The 26,608-nt window shown below is 41.7% G+C and overlaps 1 protein-coding gene across 3 annotated transcripts in view; it reads left to right on the top strand.

The window, feature by feature from the left end:
* The window catches only part of prkar1b (protein kinase, cAMP-dependent, regulatory, type I, beta), a 205,812-nt gene that overhangs the window by 27,341 nt on the left and 151,863 nt on the right, over positions 1 to 26,608 (top strand). Inside the window, exons 1-3 of one of the 3 annotated variants that reach the window (XM_034191218.1) lie at positions 10,721 to 11,051; positions 16,938 to 17,108; positions 22,505 to 22,596. In XM_034191218.1, coding sequence (XP_034047109.1) covers positions 11,004 to 11,051; positions 16,938 to 17,108; positions 22,505 to 22,596 — 311 coding nt within the window. In that variant the 5' untranslated portion in view covers positions 10,721 to 11,003. Of the gene's footprint in view, positions 1 to 10,720; positions 11,052 to 11,475; positions 11,495 to 16,937; positions 17,109 to 22,504; positions 22,597 to 26,608 lie in introns of those variants that run through there. The other 2 variants (XM_034191219.1, XM_034191217.1) reach the window with 2 other exon arrangements.

Here is a 26,608-nt window from a genome sequence, read left to right as displayed (position 1 = left end):
GCAGGTACAAGCAGCTTTATCCTGGCAACTGGACAACAAATAGTCCACTGTTTTTTTTTTTGTTTTTTTTTTTAAGTCAAACAAAAGCCAACTACTTGCAGCATTCAGGTTATGTTTCATACTCGAGGTGTCACCACGGTACACCAGTTTGAAATCGCATATCTGACACAGTGTTTTGACTTACATTTACTTTGCTTAATTTCAGGTACGGTAATTCGAAACGGCTGAGGTTTTCGGCATTTTGTCTTCTTTTGGTCAAAGTGAACTGAAACGTGATATTATCTTCACTGCTGTGAGTGACAGCGATGTCAGGCAGCCAAGATGTGATGAAATTAGAAACGTTTTTACTGAGAAATTAAAGTGTATAAATAAAGTAGTGCTGACAAAATGCATTTATTAGCTTACCTTTACTGATAGCCTGTGTTCAGTATTTTAAAAAAGTGACTGTCTGAGCAATATTTGGATTCACCTCTATGGATTGAACTTTGGGACATCCTGAGAATTCATGGGATCCCCAAGAAATTGGTGCACATCATAGCTAGCCAAAACACAGATGCTGTGAGTGCTTTATGGCGCAGATGCAGAGTCTCTGAGCTTTTTCCCCTGCTGGCCGAAGGCTCGAAGGAGGATTATGTGTTGGCAGTTTCTATCCATCTGTGTGTCTGTCTGTCCCAAAAAGTGTATAAGCATTCTGAAATCAACTCCTCTCACATTTTTAGGAGAAATTTTGTGAAGCTTGCTACAAGTCCTTGTTATATATTGATAATATGCATATTATCATATCAATTTATTTCATTTATATAGCACCAAATCACAACAAAGCTGCCTCAAGGTGCTTTACACGAGTAAGGTCTAACCTTACCCCTAGAGCAAGCACATAGGTGACAATGATAAAGAAAATCACCCTCAGATGATGTTGAGGAAGAAGCCTCAAGCCGACCAGACTCAGAGTGGTGCCCCACTGCTTAGGCCAGAGGTGGCCAATCGTGCCATGAAGGGCCAAGACATTTACAAGGCAGTCATGACATTCACAAGACATTTCAAGATTCAAGGTGTCTTTATTATCCCCAAGGGGGCAATTTGGTTTGCAGCAGCAGCAAAAATACACACCAATTCACACATCCAGTAAAACAATAACACAAAAAATAGACAATTAAAAAGATGAACAACAGTTACAGTTGCAGAGACTAGTTTAAAACACCAACTGCAACTGGAATAAACAAGGTTTTTATAAGTTGAAGAAACAGAAAACCAGAATAACATCAAAAACACAGTTATTATTGAGATGACCATGCAAGAAATTGTGCTGCAGGCAGAGGGTCATCCAGTACCCTGGGATGTGGGATGTAGGCCCTCAAGCCATCAGTAGGCCCGTCCTCATGGCAGAGTATATTCCAAAAGCAGACTGCAGTGTGCTGTCAGCTTCAGCCATTCCATCTCGTTATCAGTACAGCACCCACTGGTAAACAGCTGTCAACCATGTAAGGTGTCACCAGTACCTCGGACGGGGGGGGGGGGGAAGCAGAATCCGTCAGCTGGAAAAACTGGACCTAATGTATGAGTTCACGAACAATAAATCAACAAGGAAGCAGAGAGAATACTAAGGTGATCACCGGCCGCTAGCCCTAAGCTTCACTATCAGACCCAGAATTTAGATGAAGTGAGGCTGAGACCTGTTCAGTTGCTAATACGGTGATTTAAAGGGGTAAGAAACATAGTACCATACTGTGCCAGTATGCTAGCCATACAAGAAGGAGAATAGATGCACCTTCAGTCTGGACTTGAATGTCTCTACAGAATCTGACTGTTTTATCTCCATAGGCAGGTCATCCCATAAAGCAGGGGCCCGATAAGAGAAAGCTCTGTTACCCGCAGACTTTTTATTCACCCTAGGGACACAAAGTAGTCCTGCACCCTGAGAACACAGAGACAGGGCTGGTATGTAGGGTTTAATTAGGTCAGCTAAGTAAGGAAGCACTAGTTTGTGAATAATTTCATAGGTTAATAATAGAACCTTCAAATCTGATCTCACAGAGACAGGGAGCCAGTGAAGAGATGCTAAAATCAGTGTAATGTGGTCGAACATTCTGCTTTGTGTTAAAACTCTGGCAACAGCATTTTGATCCAGTTCGAGACCCTGAAGGCTGGAATGCTGTAAACCAGAAAATAGAACATTGCAGTGGTTCAGTCTTGAAGAGACAAATCCATGGATCAGGGTCTCTGCATCAGCCATAAACTGCATGAGATGAATCTTTACTATGTTTCACAGGTGGAAGAAAGCAGTCCTCATAATATCTCTTACGTGTAAGTCAAAAATCACCCCAAGGTTCCTCACTTTGTCAGCGTGATGTATGACACATGAGCCCATGTTAAGCGTTAGCTGGTCAAACTGATGCCAATGTTTTGCTTGACCAAGAACCATAGTTTTGGACTTGTCCAAGTTTAAAAGTAAGAAATTGCTGCACATCCAGCTTTTCACTGACACAAGGTAATGCTCTAAGAACTATGTGTACGAGATTACCAGCAGTTTTTGGCATGGAGAACTGAGTGTCACCAGCGTACCCCTGTGGAACTCCATATTTCATGTCACCAAGGTTAGAAGTAGAATTGTACAGGACACAATGAGAGTGACTGGTTAGGTAAGATGTCAACCATGCAAGGACATTCTCTGTAATCCCAAAATAATTTTCCAGCCTATCAAGTAAAATACGAGGGCTGTCAATAAAGTAACGGTCCTTTTTATTTTTTTCAAAAACTATATGGATTTCATTCATATGTTTTTACGTCAGACATACTTGAACCCTCGTGCGCATGCGTGAGTTTTTCCATGCCTGTCGGTGACGTCATTCGCCTGTGAGCACTCCTTGTGGGAGGAGTCGTCCAGCCCCTCGTCGGAATTCCTTTGTCTGAGAAGTTGCTGAGAGACTGGCGCGTTGTTTGATCAAAATTTTTTCTAAACCTGTGAGACACATCGAAGTGGACACGGTTCGAAAAATTAAGCTGGTTTTCAGTGAAAATTTTAACAGCTGATGAGAGATTTTGAGGTGATTCTGTCGCTTTAAGGACTTTTCACGGTGCGAGACGTCGCGCTGCGCTCTCAGGCGGCGTCGTCAGCCTGTTCAAGCTGAAAACCTCCACATTTCAGGCTCTATTGATCCAGGACGTCGTGAGAGAACAGATAAGTTTCAGAAGAAGTCGGTTTCAGCATTTTATCCGGATATTCCACTGTTAAAGGAGATTTTTTTAATGAAAGACGTGCGGACGGGTCCGCACGTCGGGACGCAGCCGACGCGGTGCGGCGGCACAGGAAAAACACCTCCGTGTTGATAACCATTTGTAAAATCCAGGCGGCTTTTGATGGCTTTCAGTGGAGTGAGTATATGAGAAATTGTTTAACAGGCAGGACATGTTCCAACTTGTCCTTAAGGCTTTCAACAGAGGTGTTTTTCCTGTGGCGGAGCGTCGCGGCGGCTGCGTCCCGACGCGTGGACCCGTCCGCACGTCTTTCATTAAAAAAATCTCCTTTAACAGTGGAATATCCGGATAAAATGCTGAAACCGACTTCTTCTGAAACTTCTCTGTTCTCTCACGACGTCCCGGATCAATAGAACCTGAAATGTGGAGGTTTTCAGCTTGAACAGGCTGACGACGGCGCCTGAGAGCACTGAGCGACGTCTCGCACCGTGGGAAGTCCTTAAAGCGACAGAATCACCTCAAAATCTCTCATCAGCCGTTAAAATTTTCACTGAAAACCAGCTTAATTTTTCGAACCGTGTCCACTTCGATGTGTCTCACAGGTTTAGAAAAAATTTTGATCAAACAACGCGCCAGTCTCTCAGCAACTTCTCAGACAAAGGAATTCCGACGAGGGGCTGGACGACTCCTCCCACAAGGAGTGCTCACAGGCGAATGACGTCACCGACAGGCGTGGAAAAACTCACGCATGCGCACGAGGGTTCAAGCATGTCTGACGTAAAACATATGAATGAAATCCATATAGTTTTTGAAAAAAATAAAAAGGACCGTAACTTTATTGACAGCCCTCGTACAATGATCCACCATATCAAACGCAGCTCTAAGATCTAACGGCACCAAAACCATAGTGATGTCTGAATTCATTGCAAGCAGAAGATCATTTACTACTTTAGTGAGAACTGTCTCTGTGGAATGATGCATTATAAATGCAGGCTGCAGTGGCTCAAAAAGATTATTCTCAGTAAAGTGGTCCACGAGCTGCCATGAAACGACTTTTTTCAGATTTTTTTTAGAACAAAATGATAGGTTTGATATTTATAATTTTTCAATAGACTAGAGTCAAGATATCATTTGATGTAGGCCCATTTTAGTAGTTATGGCCTTTGATTAACCAAACTACATTTCATCAGTTTCATGAGTGGGTGCCTGCATTCTGAAATCAACTCCTCCCACATTTTTAGGAGGAATTTGGTGAAATGTGGTATAAATTCTTTTTATAGGTTGGTAATATGCATATTTTCATATTGTTCAAGTTGGGTCCATTTTACCAGAGTTATGACCCTTGATTAACAAATCTAGACACTGGCAGTTTAATGAGTTGGTGTGTGCATTCTGAAATCAAATATCACATACCATGAAATGTTATCAGAATGTAGCTGTCATGGTTCGACCCCAGCCCGGCTCCTGTTTTGATTTTGTCCCCTTTTGATACACTGTCTGGCCTGATCAGTTGTTTTTCTTTAGCCGTGTCTTTGGTGTCATTCCTATTGTTTTCTACCTTTTTATTTATTTTCTTCTTGTTCTGCCTTTTTTTCCACTGTTAGTTTTTATACTTTAGCCATGGTCAGTTCCATCCTAGTTTAGTCTTAGCCTTTTATTTTCTGGCTGGTCTGTTCACCTTAACATTTATTGGTCTTTGGTCATTTCTTTCCATTGGCCTTTTATGTTGTTCACTGTTGGTTTTTCTCTCACTGTTTTCTTTGTCTCTGTCTCACAGCACTAGTCTCTGTATTTTGTCTTTTCTATTTTTCTTTCATTATCACGATTATCTTCTCTTGGTTTTTGCTCTTTTTTCACTCAGTCACGCCCACCTGAACCTTCCTGTTTCTTCTGTTTGTCACACCCCCTTCGTGATTCATCTCATATAACTGTTGTCACTTGCCTCATTTCCGCCCTTGTTATTTAAGCCCTCCATTTTCACTGGAGCCTTGCTAGTTCGTTGATTTTCAGTCCTCGTACCAGCATTTTCATAGTTCTGCCTAGTCTTGCCGTGTACTGACTCTGTTCTGTTTTTGTGACCTCGTCTAGCTACTGCCCATGTACTTTGTCTGCTTGTGTAAAAGATCTGTGCTTGCCTTTTTGACAATGCCTCTGCCTGCCGACTACCTCTACCTCTGCACCATTGATTGTCAAACTGTGTACCGAATCCCAGCCCGTTTTACCAATAAAGCCTTTCTACTATGTTACCTCAAGTCCTCGACAGTAGCAAGCACTTGTACCAAAGCAGAAATTGCCAGTGGGGGATATTGTGCTCTCAGAGGACTCTTATTCCCAGTGAAAACTGGTTTTCTTCAGGGTTATGTTCTTGTTCCTGCACTGTTCAGTGCTTGCACGGACTAGGTGATGGGTAGGGTTGTGGAAGCCAGTGTTTTGTTGGCAAGGACAGTTTTATTGTTCCTGATTTCGTAGATGATGCTGAGGTCTTTGCAGAATCAATGTATTCTCTGATTGCTACACTTGAGAAGCTGAGTGAGGAATTGAAGAGTTTGGGTTTGCTTTTCTCCTGGATCAAGACTAAGATCCAGACTTTTAATAAATTCCTGAACTTGACTATTAATAGTGTAGCCGTATGCGATGAACGTGTTGAACTTGTCACAGCAGTGACATTCATGTCTCTCAGCCTTGGAGATTGAGATATGCCTGGGAAGAGCTTGTGGAGTCATGAGGTCACTGGACAAAGGTGTTTGGCAATGCTGACATCTTTGCAGGAGAATAAAGGGTCCAATTCTTTAGGGTCTTGGTACTCCCTGTCTTACTGTATGGTTGTGAGACTTTGACATTAGCCAGTGACCTAAGGTAATGAGGAGTACCACTTGCATTGTGAGGGGGGTATTGTCTTTGATATTTTGGTCATGTGGCACATTGCTCTGTGTATGATCCAGCACATAGGTGCCTGAGTGTTGAGGATCCTAGTGGCTGGAGAAGTCCAAGGAAACCACCACACTTCACCTGGCTGTGCCAGATAGATGGTTATTATAGAAATGTGAGGATGGCCCAGTTGTCTGCCTGGTTGGTGGCCATCCAGGACACAAGACAGGTCTGTGGTGTCATGGATGCAGTGAAGCGTGGTACCAGCGCATGCTCCCACACTCAAAAAACTGACTCATTGGATTTGATTTCTATGTAATATGAGGTCTGTTAGAAAAGTATCGGACCTTTGTATTTTTTTCAAAAACCATATGGATTTGAATCACGTTTGGAAAATTAATATGGCTTTCAGGGACGATTTTATGGGGATTACACAGATTAAGGAGTGATCCAGACGGTTTAAAGACCTCCCACAGCTGCTGAGAGCGAGCCGCGCTCCGAGTGCCGATCGACAGGCTCAAACCCCGCTCAAACAACCAGATCATTTCCAACGTGAAGGCTTTGTTGATCCGGGACGTCGTCTGACTTTCACAAAAAGGCAGAAGGCGTGGACATCAGCACTTTTTTGGCACATTACACTGTTACAGGAGTTTTTTTCATGGAAAGAAAAGCAGACAGATGCGCCACTGTGCCGTTCATGGTGCGGCACAAAACCACCTCCGTGTTGGTCTCACAGGACGGCTTTGAGATGGCTTTCAGACGACTGTCGGTGGGGTTTCAGTCGTGTGACTATCCGAGAAATTGTGGATGAGCCTGGACATGCCAGAACATGTCCTGTGAGGCTTTATCACAGCGTTGCTTTGCGTCATGCGGCTCCACCGCGACGCGAGGAACTCCTCCGCACGTCTGTCTCAATGTGCCGAAAAACTGCTGATGTCCACGTCTTCCACAATTCCTGTGCTAGTCAGACGACATACCGGATAAAACACAGCGTCCAGTTTGGAAATGAACGGCACATTCCACTGTTACAGGAGTTTTTGTCATGGAAAGAGGAGCGGAGTTCCGCGCGTTGCGGTGGAGCTGCATGACGCAAAGCAACGCCGTGATGAAGCCTCACAGGACATGTTCTGGCATGTCCAGGCTCATCCACAATTTCTCGGATAGTCACACGACTGAAAACCCACCGACAGTCGTCTGAAAGCCATCTCAAAGCCGTCCTGTGAGATCAACACGGAGGTGGTTTTGTGCCGCGCCATGAACGGCACGGTGGCGCATCCATCCGCTTTTCTTTCCATGAAAAAAACTCCTGTAACAGTGGAATGTGCCGAAAAAGTGCGGATATCCACACCTTCTGCCTTTTTGTGAAAGTCAGACGACATCCCGGATCAACAAAGCCTTCACGTTGGAAATTATCTTGTTGTTTGAGCGGGGTTTGAGCCTGTCGATCGGCGCGCTCTCAGCAGCTGTGGGCAGTCTTTAAACCGTCTGGATCACTCCTTAATCTGTATAATCCCCATAAAATCATCCCTGAAAGCCATATTAATTTTCGGAGCGATGTCCACCTGGAGGTCCCTCACAGTTTCTGGAAAAAAATAGATGCAGCAAAGCTCCAAATCGTTCAGACATTTATTCTCAATAAAAAAAACGAGGAGAGGGTGGACCAGTGCTCACACAAAGCCTGCTCACAGGCGACTGACGCAACCGACAGGCGTGAAAAAACTCACGCATGCGCACGAAGGTTCAAGCTTGGCTGATGCAATCACACGTGATTCAAATCCATATGGTTTTTGAAAAACATAAAAAGGTCCGATACTTTTCTAACAGACCTCGTAAATATATGTAGTCCGAATTAAGTTAAATTATCTTGCATGGATGCACTTTATTTGAGTTGGGGCTACATATATTTATTAGATGGAAATCCTGCTTATAATTGAATTGAGTTCATCCAGTGCAGAGTTGACTTGTCTTTCATGATATATTGGAAATGGTCATGTATCCACTTCCTGACCTGTCTCACAAACATTAGCTGTGAAATTGATGGTTTACTGAAGTTTGATTAAAGTGTGCTCATAGCTGTAGTGTCATGTTTGTATTTTTAATTTCTGCATTTTTTGTGTTTTTCTTGTTTTTTTTCAATCAGTTTGGACCGATCCAATTCTGAGTCATCTGATTTTGAGTATCTGCCCATACCTAGTCCCGATCCGATACTTTAAAAAACTGAATGACCAATGAACAAATGCTAAATATATAATAATTTCATTTTAATCACCTTATTTTATTATTTATCACTTAAACAGTGCACTTCTCCTTGAGGTAGCTTGAACAATCAAGTAACAATCTACCAGACTTAAAAAATGTACAAATTTCCATGTTATTTTATTTGTCTCAAAATAAATGTCCAAGGTTCCTTATGTTAAACAAGAAATTATCTAATCTGAAATAACAGGTGGTTTTAATTTATAGATGAAAGGTTTCAAAAGAACGATTTATTGATTTAGCTATTTTAATTACAAGTGTTCTAAACTTTTTTAAACAGTAATCAGAAATTTTGAGATAACAAACAACAAAATATTTCCAAGGATTTTTCTTCAGACATGTGGTTTCTGCACTGATCTGTGGTTCAAATCCCAGCCTGACTGGAAAATCACTAAGGGCCCTTGGGCAAGGTCTTTAATCCCCTATTGCTCCCGGTGTGTAGTGAGCGCCTTGTATGGCAGCACCCTGACATTGGGTTGAATGTGAGGCATAATTGTAAAGCGCTTTGAACATCTGATGCAGATGGAAAAGCGCTATATAAATGCAGTCCATCTACCATTTGTGCAGATCAGTGGTTTCTGCCACTAGTCTTCCGTGTTTTCGCCCGACGCGTCGTTCCTATTGGACAGCACGAAGCTACGTCACAGCTCAGAGCGTCGAAAGTTCAAAAGTCAACTTGAAAAGTAAAAGGGGAAAAAAAAAACTTACATTTGCGTCCAGACAGTCCTCAGTGTACCCCTTTGATGCTTTATCAGTGTTCAGCAAGTTCAGAGCAGTGCAGTGAACGTGAATGAAGACGGAAGCTCTTTAAGACGCGCTCCTAAATGTGATGAGTGCACCCATCGCTCGTGCACACACCATCTCTCTCTCCGTTTTGCAGACAAATGATCACATGACAATTTGTTTTTGTTTTTTTTTCTTTTTGTTAATCAGATGACAGATTGTCGTCCTGAGGACTTGGTCAGCACCGGGTCCTGCTGCACACGGAAGGATGATTGAGCAAGAGTTTCGGTGGGAAAGTGTCCATCATCCTCTTGTCATTCCATCGAGGCGTCAGGCTGAGCGCGTAAACACACAAACAGCAGTTCTGCGAAAGAAACTGCGCGCGTAACTCCCCCCACCTCTGTCCAGGTTACAATTCCATCTCTTCTTCCCAAATTCACTGCGCAACTCTTGACCCCTTTTCTCCTCTGGAATAAGTTTCAGTCGCACGCGTGTTCTGAGTTTTTCCCAATGTAAGAAATACATCTGCATGTTCAGGTAAAAACAGCATCACTTTCGAATGAAAACTCAGAAGCTTCGTTATTGGACGTATTGGACATTTTCCTGAAATGCACCTGCTGAGAGGGATAATTACCAATAAAATACATTAGCGACCAGTAATTATTACTGCATGTGTACAGACAAATTTACAATCATGAATACTTTGATGTTGTGTTACTAACTGGGATGATAACATGTGACGTGTCCTTTAAATCATATTTTTGGGGACTGTGTGGTCGTTCTCTGAATGGTTTTCCTTGTTGTGGATATTAAGTTATGAGCCACGTATTTTCTCAGTAATCATACTTTAACTGGATCTAATGGATGACGCTACCAACAGCTGCTAAAAGTGCTAATGCTGTTAGCCTACAACATTAAATCTGACGAAAGTTTTACTCTGTGTCTACTGCAACAGAGACACCTAATCCAAAAATTCACCTCCTATACAAATTGTCATGGAGGCAGAAATTGTTGAGAGACCAAAACTGTTTTCTGCTCTAAAACTGGACAGTGTAACATGGATTCTTATGGGAAAGTGATGTATTTGGAACCAGCCTCAAGCGGTCAGTCATGGTGCTACACTTCTGTGTCTACCTCATTTTTAGTGGGCTCAGGTTGATGCTTGGTTGGTAGTGACCCCAGAGGAACACTGGTAGGCGGAATGGAGACCAGTAAGGTGCACAGTGTCAGACGTGCATAATGGAATGTATGGGATGATGTAGCCCAATGGGAATGTTTGCTGCCTTTTACTGTTTCAAAATGCATACAGATGACATTTGGCCAGAACAGAAGTCAGTATTGAGGAGCGTGACGTCCTCCCTTCTGTGAACTGAATCACTGATGACACGAGGGTGCAACAGACTGAGGGAGTGTTAATCTATCAACAAGCGTCACAATTTACTGTTCTGCATGTTCGTGACAGTGTGCAAGCTGCTGTAGCTTTCTGCTTCTCACCAACTATTCAGGATGCTCAAAGCTCCCAGTTGTCATAGTGACGTGAGAAGGCTCATTGCGACAACTGAGAGTGCGTATGCAAGCACACACACACACACACACACACACACACACACACACACACACACACACACACACACACACACACACACACACACAGAGAGAGAGAGAGAAAGAGGGAGAAAGATGTGTGCAAGGGTGATATGAAGATAGGCTTTTTGCTGTGATCAGTGTTTAATTTGGAATGTTGGTCTTTAGCTGCTGTGGGGATTGTACGCGTATCACCACTTAGTCATTCAGACACACATTCTTCAGTTTGGATCCTCTACTGTAAACCTGAGTGCGCACACTCGGACACACAGAACGGTGACTGTTCTGGCATGGCAGGATGCTGCTCCGGTGCGACTCTGGTGTCTGGAGCTCACGAGACGGGGATCCATGTCAGATTTCATGCCTGATTGTCTGACATGCTGATGGACATGCAGCACGCCTGGCCAGGTGCCCTTCATGTCATGGTAAATATCTCTAACAAACTTAGCCTGCACTTAGACTACTACAGCGAAATTGTAGAAGCAACTGGTATTATTGTGCTGCGCCATTAAATTAACAACAGGAGACAACACTGTGTTTTTTGGCGATACATGTGAACTGAACTTGAATTTTCGAGAGGGAGTTTGTGACCATTAATGAATCACTAAGTAGTACTGCAAAAGCTTCTGAAAGGTTTTTGTCAAGGCTGTGTTGCCTTTTTCTGCAGTGCCTTGTTTTTGGCATGTTAAGAGTTTTTGTAGTTTTTCCTCCTGATTCTGGATGGTGGATGTTGTTTGTCTTTTTTTGCAGTCAGCTTGTGCATTTATTTATTAATGTTGTGTATTGATGCTGTTCTCTGTTGTGCTCCTCTCTGCTCCTGCTGGCTCTGCTCCCTCCAGCAGTGACTCTGCGTAATTAAGAGCATAGCGTTTGTGTGTGCACTCGTTTGAAATGTGCTTTCACACTTTTCTGAGTGGTGTGTGTATGTATCCTTAAAGTGCACCTTAAATTCCCGTTCTCACACATATTCTTACCTTGAAAACCTTAGAGGGTCCAGGAGAGGGTCCTTGGTGAACCAGGATATTCTGTCATTTTGTCATGTTCTTGTTTTAACCATAACTAAATTTTCAATATGTTGTAAAATTGATTTTTTCTCTCACAAACTTTGACATACTTTGGAAATATCTTATATTTATGTGGAACCCGTAGCACTACCGTACATGCCATTACATAAGAAAACAGGGAAAAACATCTAGGTTTGAGTCCCCATATGCCTTCTGGGAAAAGTTAGCTGAAATCCCATGTCTTCTTTTTAAGCAAATCCTTCTCTGTTGATGCAACAGTAGTTGCACTATGCACAGTTCTTGTAAGCACAGACACAGATGCCTATAAATCCTTCACAGTTGTCATGTGTGTCTTGGTGGCTTCACTCAGTAGTCTCCTTGCACGGTTACTCACTTTTTGAGAACTGTGTATTCCAGACAGACTTACCATGGATTACCATCTGAATTTCTACGCTACATCTGTATATTTCTGTGTGAGCGTACAAAAGCTACTGAGAGGAAAACCAGCTATACTTCGCTATAACTTTCTGTTTATAGATTCTTGGTCTACTTTTGTTACATTTGATGATGATGATGATGTTGATTTGCTGTCCAATCAGTTTTTATTATGCTACAAACTCAACTCTGTGTGAACCCAAGCTATTTCATATTTTCTGTGGTCAACTTCATTTCATTTGTTAATATTCATCCATTTCTGCATTTCAAGCCTGCTGCACATTCCAAAAAAGGTTGAGACAGGGGCAGTTTATGGCTAGTCATGAGGTTGAAATTTAAAAAACAGTGGGACTCCTTTGCAAACAGTGCTTAAACCTATGCTTGAATTGTGCATATGCATGTTTCACAAACAAATCTGGGATTCATCATTATGTTTTTACCTAAATTTGTTTACAGAGTAAAACAAATTTAGAACTTTCTGACACCATGCATACACACAAATGATGAAGACTCAGCTTTACCAGAAAATATAAAACCACACCCTTGTCAGGATTGAGGGAAAGATGAATGCAGCAATGTACAGAGACGTCCTGGATGAAAACCTGCTCCAGAGCGCTTTTGACCTCAGACTGGGGTGACGGTTCATCTTTCAGCAGGTCAATGACCTTAAACACACAGCCAAGATATCAAAGGAGTGGCTTCAGGACAACTCTGTGAATGTCCTTCAGTGGCCCAGCCAGAGCCCAGACCTGAATCTGATTGAACATCTCTGGAGACATCTGAAAATGTCTGTGCACCGACACTCCCCATCCAACCTGATGGATCTTGAGAGTTTCTGCAAAGAGGAATGGACAAAACTGCCCAAAGATAGGAGCATCAGTCTTGTGGCATCATATTCAAGAAGACCCAAGGCTGTAAATGCTGCCAAAGGTGCATCAACCAAATATTGAGCAAAGATGTGAATAATTATGTACATGTGAATTCTTAGTTTTTTTTATTTTTAAATGAATTTACAAAAAAATCAACATAGCTTTTTTCATGTTGTCATTATAGGGTGTTGTTTGTAGAATTTTGAGGGGGCAAAAATTAATTTACTGCAGAAGGTTCCTGGTGTTGCCAACCGAATGGTCCCCCTAAAAATCAGTCCCCCTTGATGACGCGGTGATGTCGCGGTTCACAGATTAACACCTTGTTTCTGCTTCAAACTGCACTCCAGTCATCATCTATCTCAGCGACAGATATCTGAAGCTTTTGTACAACAATCATTTCCACATAAATTCAGAATGATTTCACCATAAAAGACGGAGGAAGTGATCAGAGCGTGATGGCTAAATAAGCTGCAAGCTGATGCGTTCACTCATTTCTGCTTAAAACTGACTTTAGAATGATTTAAGATGTTTTACCTTGATCATCTGACAGTTAATAATCCCATTAATCCATTTGATTGGTTTGGGTGAAGAGACTGTCTCAGATGTGCTGCTGTGGTTCGAGATGATGCATGCGCAGATGCAAAAGGCGGACCGTTTGGTCTGCGGCACTGGTTCAAACCCACCCCTGCTGATATTTCCACGTAATGTGGAGTTGCATCAGGAAGAGCATCCGGCATAAAACAAGTGCCAATTCAACATGCAAATCCACATTGGATCTGCTGTGGTGACTCTGAGTGAAAACAAGGGAGCAGCCAAAGTGACTTACTTTTTTTGGAATAACGCTGTAACATAACAATAAAGTAAAAAAGTGAAGCACTGTGAATACTTTCCAGATGTACTGTATTTTATGGCCCATTCACACTCTGACGATTAGCTGCCAACGGAGAGTGAAAAGTTTCTTACCACTGACCAGCATTGAGGTCTTCCAGACTCCGAGAGTATGCAGTTACTGTTCCATTGCCCTCTGCCAGCCTCTGCTTGATACACCACCTCCTCTGGATCTTTTGGGCATGAAGAAATGTGAAAGAACATGTAGAACCTGTCTCAACTATGTACCAGTAGCAAGTGACACAATCGCAGAGTTATGTTGAATTTATATAGGCACGTCATGACATGTCAAATGCTGAATCGATAAGCTCCGCCAAGCTACACTACTGCTGCAAGGAGTACGCTATAAATCCGACAGCAGACATTAAACTACGTCCTGTGTGAGTTAGTGGACTGTCGCCAAAAGTTGAGCTCCACCTGTACAACATTGCTCTCTGTTGTGCTTCATCGATCTTCGTTGGAACAGGTCAAGTCTGAAATTTTGCCCCCTGGAGCGCGCCTTCTCCAGCATTTCAGAGATTTTTGTGAATCTGCTACAATGGCCAGCATCAGCCCCTTCACATCATAGTGTGAATGAGCCATTTACAAATGAAGTTTACTACCGAAATCATAAAATATCTTTGGTTCATATGGTTTGCAATGAAATAGAATTCAGAGCAAACGTTATAATCACTGCTTTTTGTTTTTGTTAATGGAACTATATCATTTGCTATATTATTTGCTATATCATTCCAACTTTTCTGCTTTGGGGTTGTATTAGAAGCATAAATACCCCCATACTGTGAAATAAACCAACACCATAAAGTACATGTATACATGAGTTATTGTTAAGTCTTCACCTTCAACGTATCCTTGAACATACTCTATGAAGCTGTCAGCCTTCTCTTATATCACTCCCACAGATTAACACCTCAGTTTGGTGTTATTGTGTGCTTGTGCTAATGTGTTAATGAAGTTTCCCATCAATAATTCAGCCCCTGCAGAGTGTTCAGTATTTGGAACAACAGCCAGCCAGCCAGAGGCACTGTACCTCATCGAGAATGTGTTCCTCGCTCATCATCTGATGAGTCAAGAGGCCCTGATTTATCCCTGCATATTTAGACCTGCACTTATTAATATTTGATGGCTTTCCTGTCATTCAGTGGTACTTAGATGTATTACATGCAAGGACAATTTCACTGCATTTTTATACCAATATCTGACCTGGTTTTTTTTTATGTTGTTTGGTGTCAAGAAGAGCATTTAAAAAGGTTTTCAATCAATCAGTCAATCAATCAATTTTTTTATATAGCGCCAAATCACAACAAACAGTTGCCCCAAGGCGCTTTATATTGTAAGGCAAGGCCATACAATAATTATGTAAAACCCCAACGGTCAAAACGACCCCCTGTGAGCAAGCACTTGGCTACAGTGGGAAGGAAAAACTCCCTTTTAACAGGAAGAAACCTCCAGCAGAACCAGGCTCAGGGAGGGGCAGTCTTCTGCTGGGACTGGTTGGGGCTGAGGGAGAGAACCAGGAAAAAGACATGCTGTGGAGGGGAGCAGAGATCAATCACTAATGATTAAATGCAGAGTGGTGCATACAGAGCAAAAAGAGAAAGAAACAGTGCATCATGGGAACCCCCCAGCAGTCTACGTCTATAGCAGCATAACTAAGGGATGGTTCAGGGTCACCTGATCCAGCCCTGACTATAAGCTTTAGCAAAAAGGAAAGTTTTAAGCCTAATCTTAAAAGTAGAGAGGGTGTCTGTCTCCCTGATCTGAATTGGGAGCTGGTTCCACAGGAGAGGAGCCTGAAAGCTGAAGGCTCTGCCTCCCATTCTACTCTTACAAACCCTAGAAACTACAAGTAAGCCTGCAGTCTGAGAGCGAAGCGCTCTATTGGGGTGATATGGTACTACGAGGTCCCTAAGATAAGATGGGACCTGATTATTCAAAACCTTATAAGTAAGAAGAAGAATTTTAAATTCTATTCTAGAATTAACAGGAAGCCAATGAAGAGAGGCCAATATGGGTGAGATATGCTCTCTCCTTCTAGTCCCCGTCAGTACTCTAGCTGCAGCATTTTGAATTAACTGAAGGCTTTTTAGGGAACTTTTAGGACAACCTGATAATAATGAATTACAATAGTCCAGCCTAGAGGAAATAAATGCATGAATTAGTTTTTCAGCATCACTCTGAGACAAGACCTTTCTGATTTTAGAGATATTGCGTAAATGCAAAAAAGCAGTCCTACATATTTGTTTAATATGCGCTTTGAATGACATATCCTGATCAAAAATGACTCCAAGATTTCTCACAGTATTACTAGAGGTCAGGGTAATGCCATCCAGAGTAAGGATCTGGTTAGACACCATGTTTCTAAGATTTGTGGGGCCAAGTACAATAACTTCAGTTTTATCTGAGTTTAAAAGCAGGAAATTAGAGGTCATCCATGTCTTTATGTCTGTAAGACAATCCTGCAGTTTAGCTAATTGGTGTGTGTCCTCTGGCTTCATGGATAGATAAAGCTGGGTATCATCTGCGTAACAATGAAAATTTAAGCAATACCGTCTAATAATACTGCCTAAGGGAAGCATGTATAAAGTGAATAAAATTGGTCCTAGCACAGAACCTTGTGGAACTCCATAATTAACTTTAGTCTGTGAAGAAGATTCCCCATTTACATGAACAAATTGTAATCTATTAGACAAATATGATTCAAACCACCGCAGCGCAGTGCCTTTAATACCTATGGCATGCTCTAATCTCTGTAATAAAATTTTATGGTCAACAGTATCAAAAGCAGCACTGAGGTCTAACAGAACAAGCACAGAGATGAGTCCACTGTCCGAGGCCATAAGAAGATCATTTGTAACCTTCACTAATGCTGTTTCTGTACTATGATGAATTCTAAAACCTGACTGAAACTCTTCAAATAGACCATTCCTCTGCAGATGATCAGTTAGCTGTTTTGTCACCCTTTCATCATAGAATCATTTGTAAGGTAAATTTAAACAATTGTCCTATATGTTTTTTGGTCTTACTGAAAACTTGAAAAGTGTTTTCCCTTTTTTTCTCTCTGAATCCTTTTACATATCCCTTTCCTGAAATTTCTCTTCTCTTATTTTTACAGGAAGAATGCAAGCAGATCATGGCACGTCAGAAATCTAACAGCCAATCAGACTCTCACGATGATGAAGTTTCTCCCCCACCACCAAACCCAGTTGTAAAGGCCCGGCGCCGCAGAGGGGGAGTCAGTGCCGAAGTCTACACCGAAGAGGATGCTGTCAGCTATGTCCGCAAGGTCAGTGTGGGATGATAAATGCTTAAAAAAGAAAACCGTCTTCATGGAGGCACATTAATGCACACTTAAATGCATTTCCCACACACATAAAGTACCTGCACATAGATTATTCATCTACATTTTACTGAAGCATTAGAGAGTTTGCACAATTAAGATATCATCGTAAAACTGAACTGAGAAATGATGGATGTAATGAAGCAGAAAGAACCTGAAGAAGTTACAGATTTTGAGGTTGTTCATGTATTACGCAGAGATTTGCCATTAACACTTAAAACCATGAATAGAACATTTACTGGAACACAGCGGCAGTGCAAATGCAAATAAAATGTGAACAGCAAATAATGAACAGTTAGACACTTTGGAAATTAATTTACAGCTTTGGCGAGAGGAAAATAATGTTCCACACAAATGTTGACACTAAATTCTTTCATATAAGATTAATCTTGTTTTATTGGTGATTAGGGATGGGTATTGATTAGATTTTATCTGTCAATACCATTATTGATTCCGCTTATCGATTCGATTCCCTTATCGATACCTCTTGTGAATTTTCTGTGTACTAAAAGTAGGCTTTACAGTTTTTCTATTTATTGAGTCTTAAAGTAAATAAATATGAATTTGCTCAGTGGATCCTTAAACTCTGGACATAATAAACTCTACATGGTAGGTCCTTGATCTCTAGACATAAATAGAAATAAACAAAATCTGTAGTTTTTGTCAAAAGCGTTTCCTTTCAGACATTAATGGCATGAATGTCTTTTCATACCTCTGAGCTGAGCTATGGAATTAAATTGTAGGTATCAGATCTTGAAGTTTGTTATACACATAAACTTGGCCTTTATTTCCAAACTTTAGCAACACAGACACTCCACACCTTCAGTCTGTTAACTAGCTGTAACTTTTCGAGGCAAGTAAACACTCGTACAACTGACCGCTGCAGGCTGGACATGCTCATGTATCGCTGACGCCGAAAAACACCTGCCGCTCCGGTCCCGCTCATAACACACACATCAAAAGAAAAGCCGGCCCCCCCCCCCACACACACTGCTTTATCGTCAACTCTCTTTATCGTTACACTCCTAGAGACGTGCGTTGAACGTACTCCCTCCCTCCTCTTGCTACTGCCTCCGTATGTTTTCACAAAAACATAGTGGCCGTGGCATCCGCAGGAAATGTACGGCAAAAAAAATGCACGGTGGGTTGTGACTGGCGCTTTAGCGACTTTAATCCGCACAAAAGTGACTCACGATTGACATATTTTAATGGCTTTGAGAGGGGTTAAGAAGCGGACTTGCCACTTCTGAAGGGCAGCGAATCAAAGAACCAATGAAGTAGCGGATCAAAGCACTGCTTCATTGGTTCAAGCTTCCAATTGGAGTCGCGCTGCAGAAGCGGTTGATTACAGAGCCACTGTAGGGTCTGCAATCAACGTAGAGAAATGATAATTTTCCCGACAAACACCCTCAAAAACAGTGGCCGCTCTGGAGGACCGATAAGGGAATCGTTAAGCAAAAAGGCTGTTGATGTCGGTGGATCGAATCATTTCTTAACGATACCCGAAAAGAACCGGTTCTCGATACCCAGCCTTATTGGTGATTAATATATACCTCAGCCAAAGGCCTTCTGCGTACATTAATCAAAAATAATCTAAAAAAGTATGGTGATGATGTATGTGTGTGTGTGTGTGTGGGGGGGGGTGTAATTTAGACCTGCTTTCACACCAAAGACGTCAACAATGTACTGTACTTGTAACCTAGCTCTGCAAGTATGCAACTTGCTCCCTGGGACTCCTTGAGAATTTGCAGGATACTGGCAAAGTTGCTTGATATAGCCAGCGGATACACAGCTAGTGTGTTGTGCAGTGTGAACAGATACTCTGTCTTTTTCCCCAGTGAATTCTGGTGTCCGTCGGGGATGTGTTCTAGCTCCAACACTGTTCAGTGCTGACAGGGCTGTGGAAGCCAGGCCTTTAGGTGCCTCTGTTGGAGAAGAAAGATTGACTGGTGTTGACTTTGTGGATGATACTGTGATCTTTGCAGACTCAATTGATGCCCCGATTGTACACTTGAAAACTTGTGTGAGGAGTCAGAGTCTGTGTTTGTGATTGTCCTGAATCAAGATTCAGGTCCAGGATTTCAATGACTTCCTGACTCAGGCATCAGAATTATATCTGTATGCGATGAAAGTGTTGGAACAGGTAGAGACATTCACTTGTCTTGGCAGTAGCATTATGTCTCTGGGTCCTCGGCCTTTGACATGTAGAGGCACCTGGGAAGAGCTCATTAAGTCATGAGGTTATTTCACAGAAGTGTTTGGCAAAATCTTTGCAGGAGATCAAAGGTTCAAGTGTTTAGGGTTCTGGTTCTTGTCTTATTGTGTGGTTGTGAAATTTTGATGAGTCATGACCTATGGTGATTACTTGATCCCTTGAGCACTTTAGTGACGTTACACCATGAAACCCCATCAACACGCTGCAATCACATGGTCACTGGAGCTTGCTGTGTGTGTGTGTGTGTGTGTGTGTGTGTGTGTGTGTGTGTGTGTGTGTGTGTGTGTGTGTGTGTGTGTGTGTGTGTGTGTGTGTGTGTGTGTGGAGGGGAGGTATTGTGGGAATGTGTAGGAGATACATTACTTTTGACAACTTTGAGGCATGTTCATCTAAAGTTGCAGTGGTTTGTCAGTTTCGTTTTCAGGCACAACAGCAACATGCAGATGAGAAGTATCATTTGTGGTGTGAGGGAGTGTCCCCTATAACATTTTGGTCATGTGGTGCGTTTCTCTTTTCATGATCCAGCACTCAGATGCCTCAGTGTTGAGGACCTCAGTGGCTGGAGGAGGTCAAGGGGACACCCATGCTTCACCTGGCTGTGGCAGAGATATTACTTTCATGAGGTGCGGATCATTTGTCTGCGTGGATGGTTGCTATCCACGAGTTAGGGTGGTTTCAAAATCTTGTGGATGTGGCAACGGGCAAAACAAGTGCTTACTCCCACACTTGCCTTGCAAATGATGGAAACTAGAGCACTCAAAAAGCCATAATTCATATTCAGTTTGTCTTTTAGATGACAGGGCTCACCACTTCTTTTCTGAGCCACCTTTCAGCAATACGTTGTGTAAAAATAATCAGTGTGATTACCCAGAAAGGGCAGGTTGTGGGTCTCAGTGTCAGATGCTACTCAAAAATGACACAGAAAATAAATTAACTGTAGCTGTCTTGCACCCAAAACGAACATAAAACAGATTATTTGCAACCTTTTAAAAGTGTCAGAAGAGAAGATGGAAGCAGAGAGAAGTTTGGATTGGATACCTATACACATGACCGAAAAACACCATTTTCAAGTTTCTTTCTCTTGTTTCTATTCAAACTCAGTTTTTACCCGAGACCAAAATATGGCCATTGAGTATTGCGAAGGCTTTGCATCTGTCCGTCTGTCTGTGCTCAGCATAAGTCCATTCCTACTACTACCAGGGTCTTCAAATTCACAGGGACTATTCTTGGAACACAGACCTTGAACAAGTTCAAAGATGGCTAACCTTAACCTATTTTAAGAGATCAAAAGGTCACTTTGATTCCTATTTTTATGCCCATACAGCTGAGGATATTTTAACATTGTGTTATATTTTGAGAAATCCAAACACTTTGAAAGTTTAGAAGCACACGTTCTGTGTGTTTAATGCTAGGGTTGGGTGGTTGGAAATAGGAAATCATGGTGTCTGGAGTAAAACATGGCAGTGGTTGATGAAATGTCTACTTAGAAATTAAATAATAATAAATTGATTACTCTTTATTTATTCTCTAATACTATTTTACTGTAACAGGCAGAGTATCGGTGCGCCTCAATTGATTTTCCCAAACAGCTGCCACATGATTTTCTTTGGAGCAGTTCAGTGGAACAAAGTCCTCCTTTTCATTTGGCAAAGTCAGGAAAAAGTAGTTTTTCAAAGTCTCTCGGGTATGTCCATGTGATTTTAGGCAAACAAGCTCTTCTTGATATCTCAGATTTTTTTTTTTCTGTTGAAATGTTACCAAACTCCCCACCTTGTTTTGTCCTGCACAAGGCTCATGACGAACTGACATAACTATGTGTATCTCCAGCCAGGAGAACTCCTCTTGATATCAGAAATTTAAATTATCTGTGTGCTGCATTGAAATTGGTTGTGCTTCCCCTTGTCACTATACCACCTGTGCAGCAGGACATACTGCTAGAGCACATACTGGCCTCTTTTCAACTTGCACAAAGTGGCTGTTTCACATTCAAGTAAAGACTTACCACCATCCTTCATTTGTGCATTCTTTGCTAAAGTACTTATGAATTATTGCTTAACCTTCAGGCTAAACAGTGATTTGGACTTGCTAGCGAGTCTATGGATCCCAGAGGATTCATTTGATGAATCCCATTGTGAACATATAAATTTATACTTATGTTATAGCATAGTCAATGGAATCATTATGTGGAAGGCTGCGAAGCATGACATTACAGTGGTGACTGCACTTCGTGATGTTGGTCAGCCACTGGCAATGAATGAAGGAATCTTCCAACTACCCAACCCTATTAAATGCCCAGTGTCTTTAGTCATGGTACAGCAGCTAAATCTTAAGGGGCTGAATTAAAGTTTTAATAACTTAAATGACTTATACTACCAATACCGTCTCCATGTCCTCTGCTGTCATATGTTTTAGGTCAGGCTAATCTGTTTTGCTTTCTCACCACTAACTCTGCAGATCATTGAAATGATGGTGCTTTAGAGCATGACTTTTTTTTTTTTTTTTTTTTTACTTTATATGTCTTGTGGTTTTCTGGTTTATTAATGAACAGGTTGTGCACAGCAGTGCTTGGTCGTCTTCATGTGGAAACATCTGTTACTTTAACTCCTCTTCCCTGCCACAAGAGAAAAAATACACACATATATGCACACACAAACACAAATTTTCCTCTCTTCTATTTTTCCTGGCTACTGCTCTTTCTCATCCACTCTTTTGCGTCTTGCATTCAGTTCTCACTGCTCCTCTCTTTAGTTTAGCTTTCTCACTCATATAGTAAAAAAAATATTATGTCTTTAAAAATAAGGCTTTGTTGTGGCTGCAGACTTTGTCATTCTCACACACAGACACACACATACACCACAGAGTCTGAGACATGAAAATGCATGTTTTATGAATGAGTTAAGGCCTCTTGTAAATTTTTAAAGTCTGCAAGATTTTGAGTATAATCCCTAAATAGATGGAGTTTCCCAAAAATACTCAGGCACACATGTGCAGTATGTCTTTTAAGAGGTTGCCAATGCGCTGGTCTTTAATTACTCAGTTTTGTGTGCTTTTGAAGTGATGGCTGTTGTGTGTTTGCTTTGGTTTATTTCATGTTTCCTCATTGCTGTAATGGATATTATCTTGACAGGTGATTCCAAAGGACTACAAAACCATGACTGCCTTGGCAAAAGCCATCTCTAAGAATGTGCTTTTTGCTCACCTGGACGACAATGAAAGAAGGTAAGGATAACCCCTTTTTAACCACACCACTATCTCTAACAGGGTTGCAAAATTTCCATTGGTGCAGAACGCATCATTTTAATGCATTGTTTTTACAAAAAGCTGCTGTGTCGCTCACATGTGGAGCAGGAGTGAGCATGGAGCTGGAGCTGGAGGATTTTGGCCTGAGCATTGCAGGGCATATTTGGGGAAAAAAAAATTGGTATTGCCCATGCCCCACTGCTCAGTGCACCCAAAAAATCCAAAGGCATCTGAAGGGGGCCGAGGTGGCAGCCAGTCAGTGTACCTTTTTTTTCATGCAATACTTTTGAACCAGTAGCGACAAGAAAAGTAAAAATAGCATTTTGCCAAATTGTGCATTGTACAATATTGTTATCTGCTATGAAAGTTGAACAATCCCACCAAAAATAAATTAATAAATAATAAGGTTATGAATGTTGTGTTTTCAGCGTAATGGAATGATGGTCATAGCAGATATTGTGGATATTTTACTAACTATTTGCCATGTTTAAGAATAAAGTAATGTAGTTTGAACCATGTTGACTTTGAAACCAAGTTTGGTTTTGACTGATTTATTAACATCAGAAATTTAAAAATGAAGAAATTGTGAGGGACATACTGTATGTTTGTTTTTATTTATTCTGATTCAGCTGGTGGCTATACATCACGTGTGCACCAGAAAACAGAAAATGTACCAATGTTAAAACAATAATATACATAAATATTGTAATCATTCATTATTTACAGCAGGCATCAAGATTGGCCACGCATGCATTGTTGGCTTATACATTGGTGGAAATGAGTTTGCTTTTGGCCCATTGGCATTTTTACCCTCGTGCATGAAAATTCAGTAAGGTATATCTTATATATTATATTCCAATTCTAAGGTGGAACTATGCCAGTATACAAAGGTATATCTAAATATCTAAAAAGGAAGAGTAAAATAGGAGAGTAGAAAAGAGTAGAGCCACTTAGGTGCCTGGTCTTGAGAACCAGGGATGGTATGTTAAATATCTGAATTAACCCATGAAAATGCCATGTTTCAGTTTCGTGCATTGACCTTGTGGCCACTGTGTGCCAGTGTTGCCTGCTTTGGGAGCTCCTCATGTCTACAGAGACACTGACAGAGAGAGGAGGATTAGTGAAATTAGAAAAAAAAAGGTGGGGTAGGGGAGAGCAAAGGGTAGGTAAGGCAAGTGGTTATGTCAATGTGTATTGTGATGTTTTCTTGGTGGTCATGGTAACCTGTGCCGTTGATAGGAAAATGTCATGTTTTCAGATATTGATGGTGGTACAGAGTTACACAGTGCAGAAAGATGTAATGCTTTGTAGCTGTGTTCAAGTGAGAGTGGGATCCCAGTTCCTGTCTATCCCTGCCATGTTTCATGCCATCTGCTGTCACGCATTGTTCCATCACATTCCCCATCTCTTCATCCATCCTTCCATCTGTCCCAGAGCTCCAGTGATGTTGGAGTCTGGCTATGACAGAAGAGTGGGTGTTGTGGGAAAGGCTCTCAGGTGGCTGTCAGTCCCACCCGCCAGCCGGAATAGTATTTCATTGGTGGGGAGAATCCATTATGCCCCGTGAAGAGGAAAACACCGGTGCTTTCCTGTTGGCCAAAGCCTCCGTGGTCCAAACCCAAAACACACTTTTTCCACTCTTTTGTCAGCTGACAATTTTCTGCGCTCCTTTGGCACTGGCAAGCAGATGTTTGATTGGGTGTCAGGGCCTCTGATGCAGCACCACTCAGAATGCAACATGTCATAGATCCAGACACTGAAATTGCGTGTTCTTGGGTGGCTGATGTGGCAGAGTAGAATTACACCAGGAAAAAAACTGTGGCAGTGAACCAAAAACCATCAGGTTCCAATATGCTCAAGACCTCTTGGCACACAAAACGTTGCAACTTTATTGTCATCAGTGCCATGAAGCCTTGTATGGTATAGAATTTATTCGTCGGGATGTCATGTTTTTGTCTTGGAAGTGTTGCAGTGCACATAAATTGAGATCAGTGAGTGAACATGCAGCCAGTGAAAACGGGTAAAGCCTTGTCTGCTTTGCTAAGCAGTACCGGGATATGGCAGTTAGTTGGCAATATCTTCTACTTCTGTTTCTTCATCATTTGCTCTCTGTCACTCCCACAGCCCTGCTATTTCTCTCTTGTATTCTCTTTCCTCATTTGCAGCTGATGCAGCTGCTTGGTTGGCTGCTGGCTTGGTCGCATTGCAGCTATGTTGCGGTCCGCCTGGAGCCCTTACAGCTATAAGTATATTGAACATGGTCCTCCAACAGATGTGGTCCTCAAGACTTTCTGCTGGTCATGAAAAAAACTGTGCAAAACTAGCCTGATCTTTCATGTATAGATGTGACAAATTAAAGGACAAACCAATAAAAATCATCTCATGCTTCTGTCACATGTGTGACAAACATGATGTAATAGTTATTTATATGTAATGCACGTGATGATATTGCCGTATTTTCACAGATGAAAATTGCAGTAGTCTGGCAGTTCGTGAGTACATGGGATTACGAGTAGAATACTTACATTTGTTTGTTTTTTTTCTTCCTTTTTTCTGTTTATTGTTTGGTTTTCTTCCAGTGGGCACACACTGTGTAGCAGCTGCTGATAGATTGGAGTTAATGTTTGAGTTGTTAATGTTGGAGTTTGCAGTTTATCAGGATTTTTTGAACATTTACAAAACATTTTCCAAAACTGTGACATCTTTGGTATTTGTCACTCCCATGTGACATATACACAAATAAAATAAAATAAAAATCACACATTTGTAATTCATAATAACTATTTTTATCGGGCTTTCCCAAGAATCAAAGCACCAAACAAAATAAGATCTAATAGAAGAACAGATGTCAAATAAAAAATACACTACAACAATATCCAAAAATCCCAAATTAAAGACAATATTTTAATTTAGTGTGGTTCGTAGGGATGGGTACCGAAGTCTTGTATTCAGCTGGCCGGGTTGATAAATTATTTAACCCTGTAGTAGTGATAAGCTCCGTTCTTTAACAGTATTGTTATTGGTACTACAGAAAATAAGAAAATAAATTTAGAGCTGTCTCTCTACTTTGGAGCCTTGTGGTCAGTGCCAAAGGCAGGTCTTCTTGTCACATTGGTCTCACTCTCTGTCTCTCATTGTGCTGACAGCTTGTGTGTGTGGTGGGGGGCACGCATGTGTGCATTTATCCATGTGTTTTCCTGAGTCCATGTGTTTGCCCGACTGCTCTGTTTATGGTTGTCTTGCATGTTGATTTTCATTTTAGACGTCCATGTTACTGGATTAAACATGGGGGAAACACCCCAGAAGCATCTGAGTCCATGTTGCCACTGTGAAGCTGTTATGGGGAAAAAAGTCCTCTGATTAAAGCAGCATAATTACATTATATTAACCAGTACAATTTGTCATATATCTATGCGCTACCTTTTTTCTGAAGGGAAAACAATGCAGTCTATTTTGAAAATCGTGATGATCTGTCACTAATCAAGTTTAGTCTTTGGATTAAAACAAAACAACAACAACAGCAAAACATCAGTAATCATGGTGAGGAACCAAGAGGTCTTGGCTAACGACGACAAGTCACAAATGCCACGAAGTATATACTTGGCCGCTGATCACAAATGTGATGATTTGAGGCAGAGGCATCAGGTGTCCTCAGGAACTGCTGCAACCTGTTACCACGCGTTACAATTAATGGCATGTGTTGCTGGAGAATTATCAGGAACCATTACACACGGTCAAGAATAATGTTCCACGCTATTGCACGTAACAATGCATCGTTACATTCTGTCACGTTGTAAATGAGGTGAATTGTCTCCACACACACCCATATTCATCCATCAGCTGCTGAACAATTCAGATCGCTCCAGTTTGCTCCTCAAAATCCACAGCAGAAGAACTTTGTGATTGCATGCTTAGTTTGGCTCTGTGCCATGGTGTGGTGCAGAGAGGAGGAGGAGATGGAGAGAGCCAGATGTGTGGCTCCACGCGGCTC

The sequence above is a fragment of the Thalassophryne amazonica genome, chromosome 16 (genome assembly GCF_902500255.1).
Source record: "Thalassophryne amazonica chromosome 16, fThaAma1.1, whole genome shotgun sequence".
Lineage (NCBI taxonomy): Eukaryota > Metazoa > Chordata > Actinopteri > Batrachoidiformes > Batrachoididae > Thalassophryne > Thalassophryne amazonica.
Note: the sequence above shows the minus strand (reverse complement) of the source record. Positions and strands in the feature narration are given on the sequence as shown.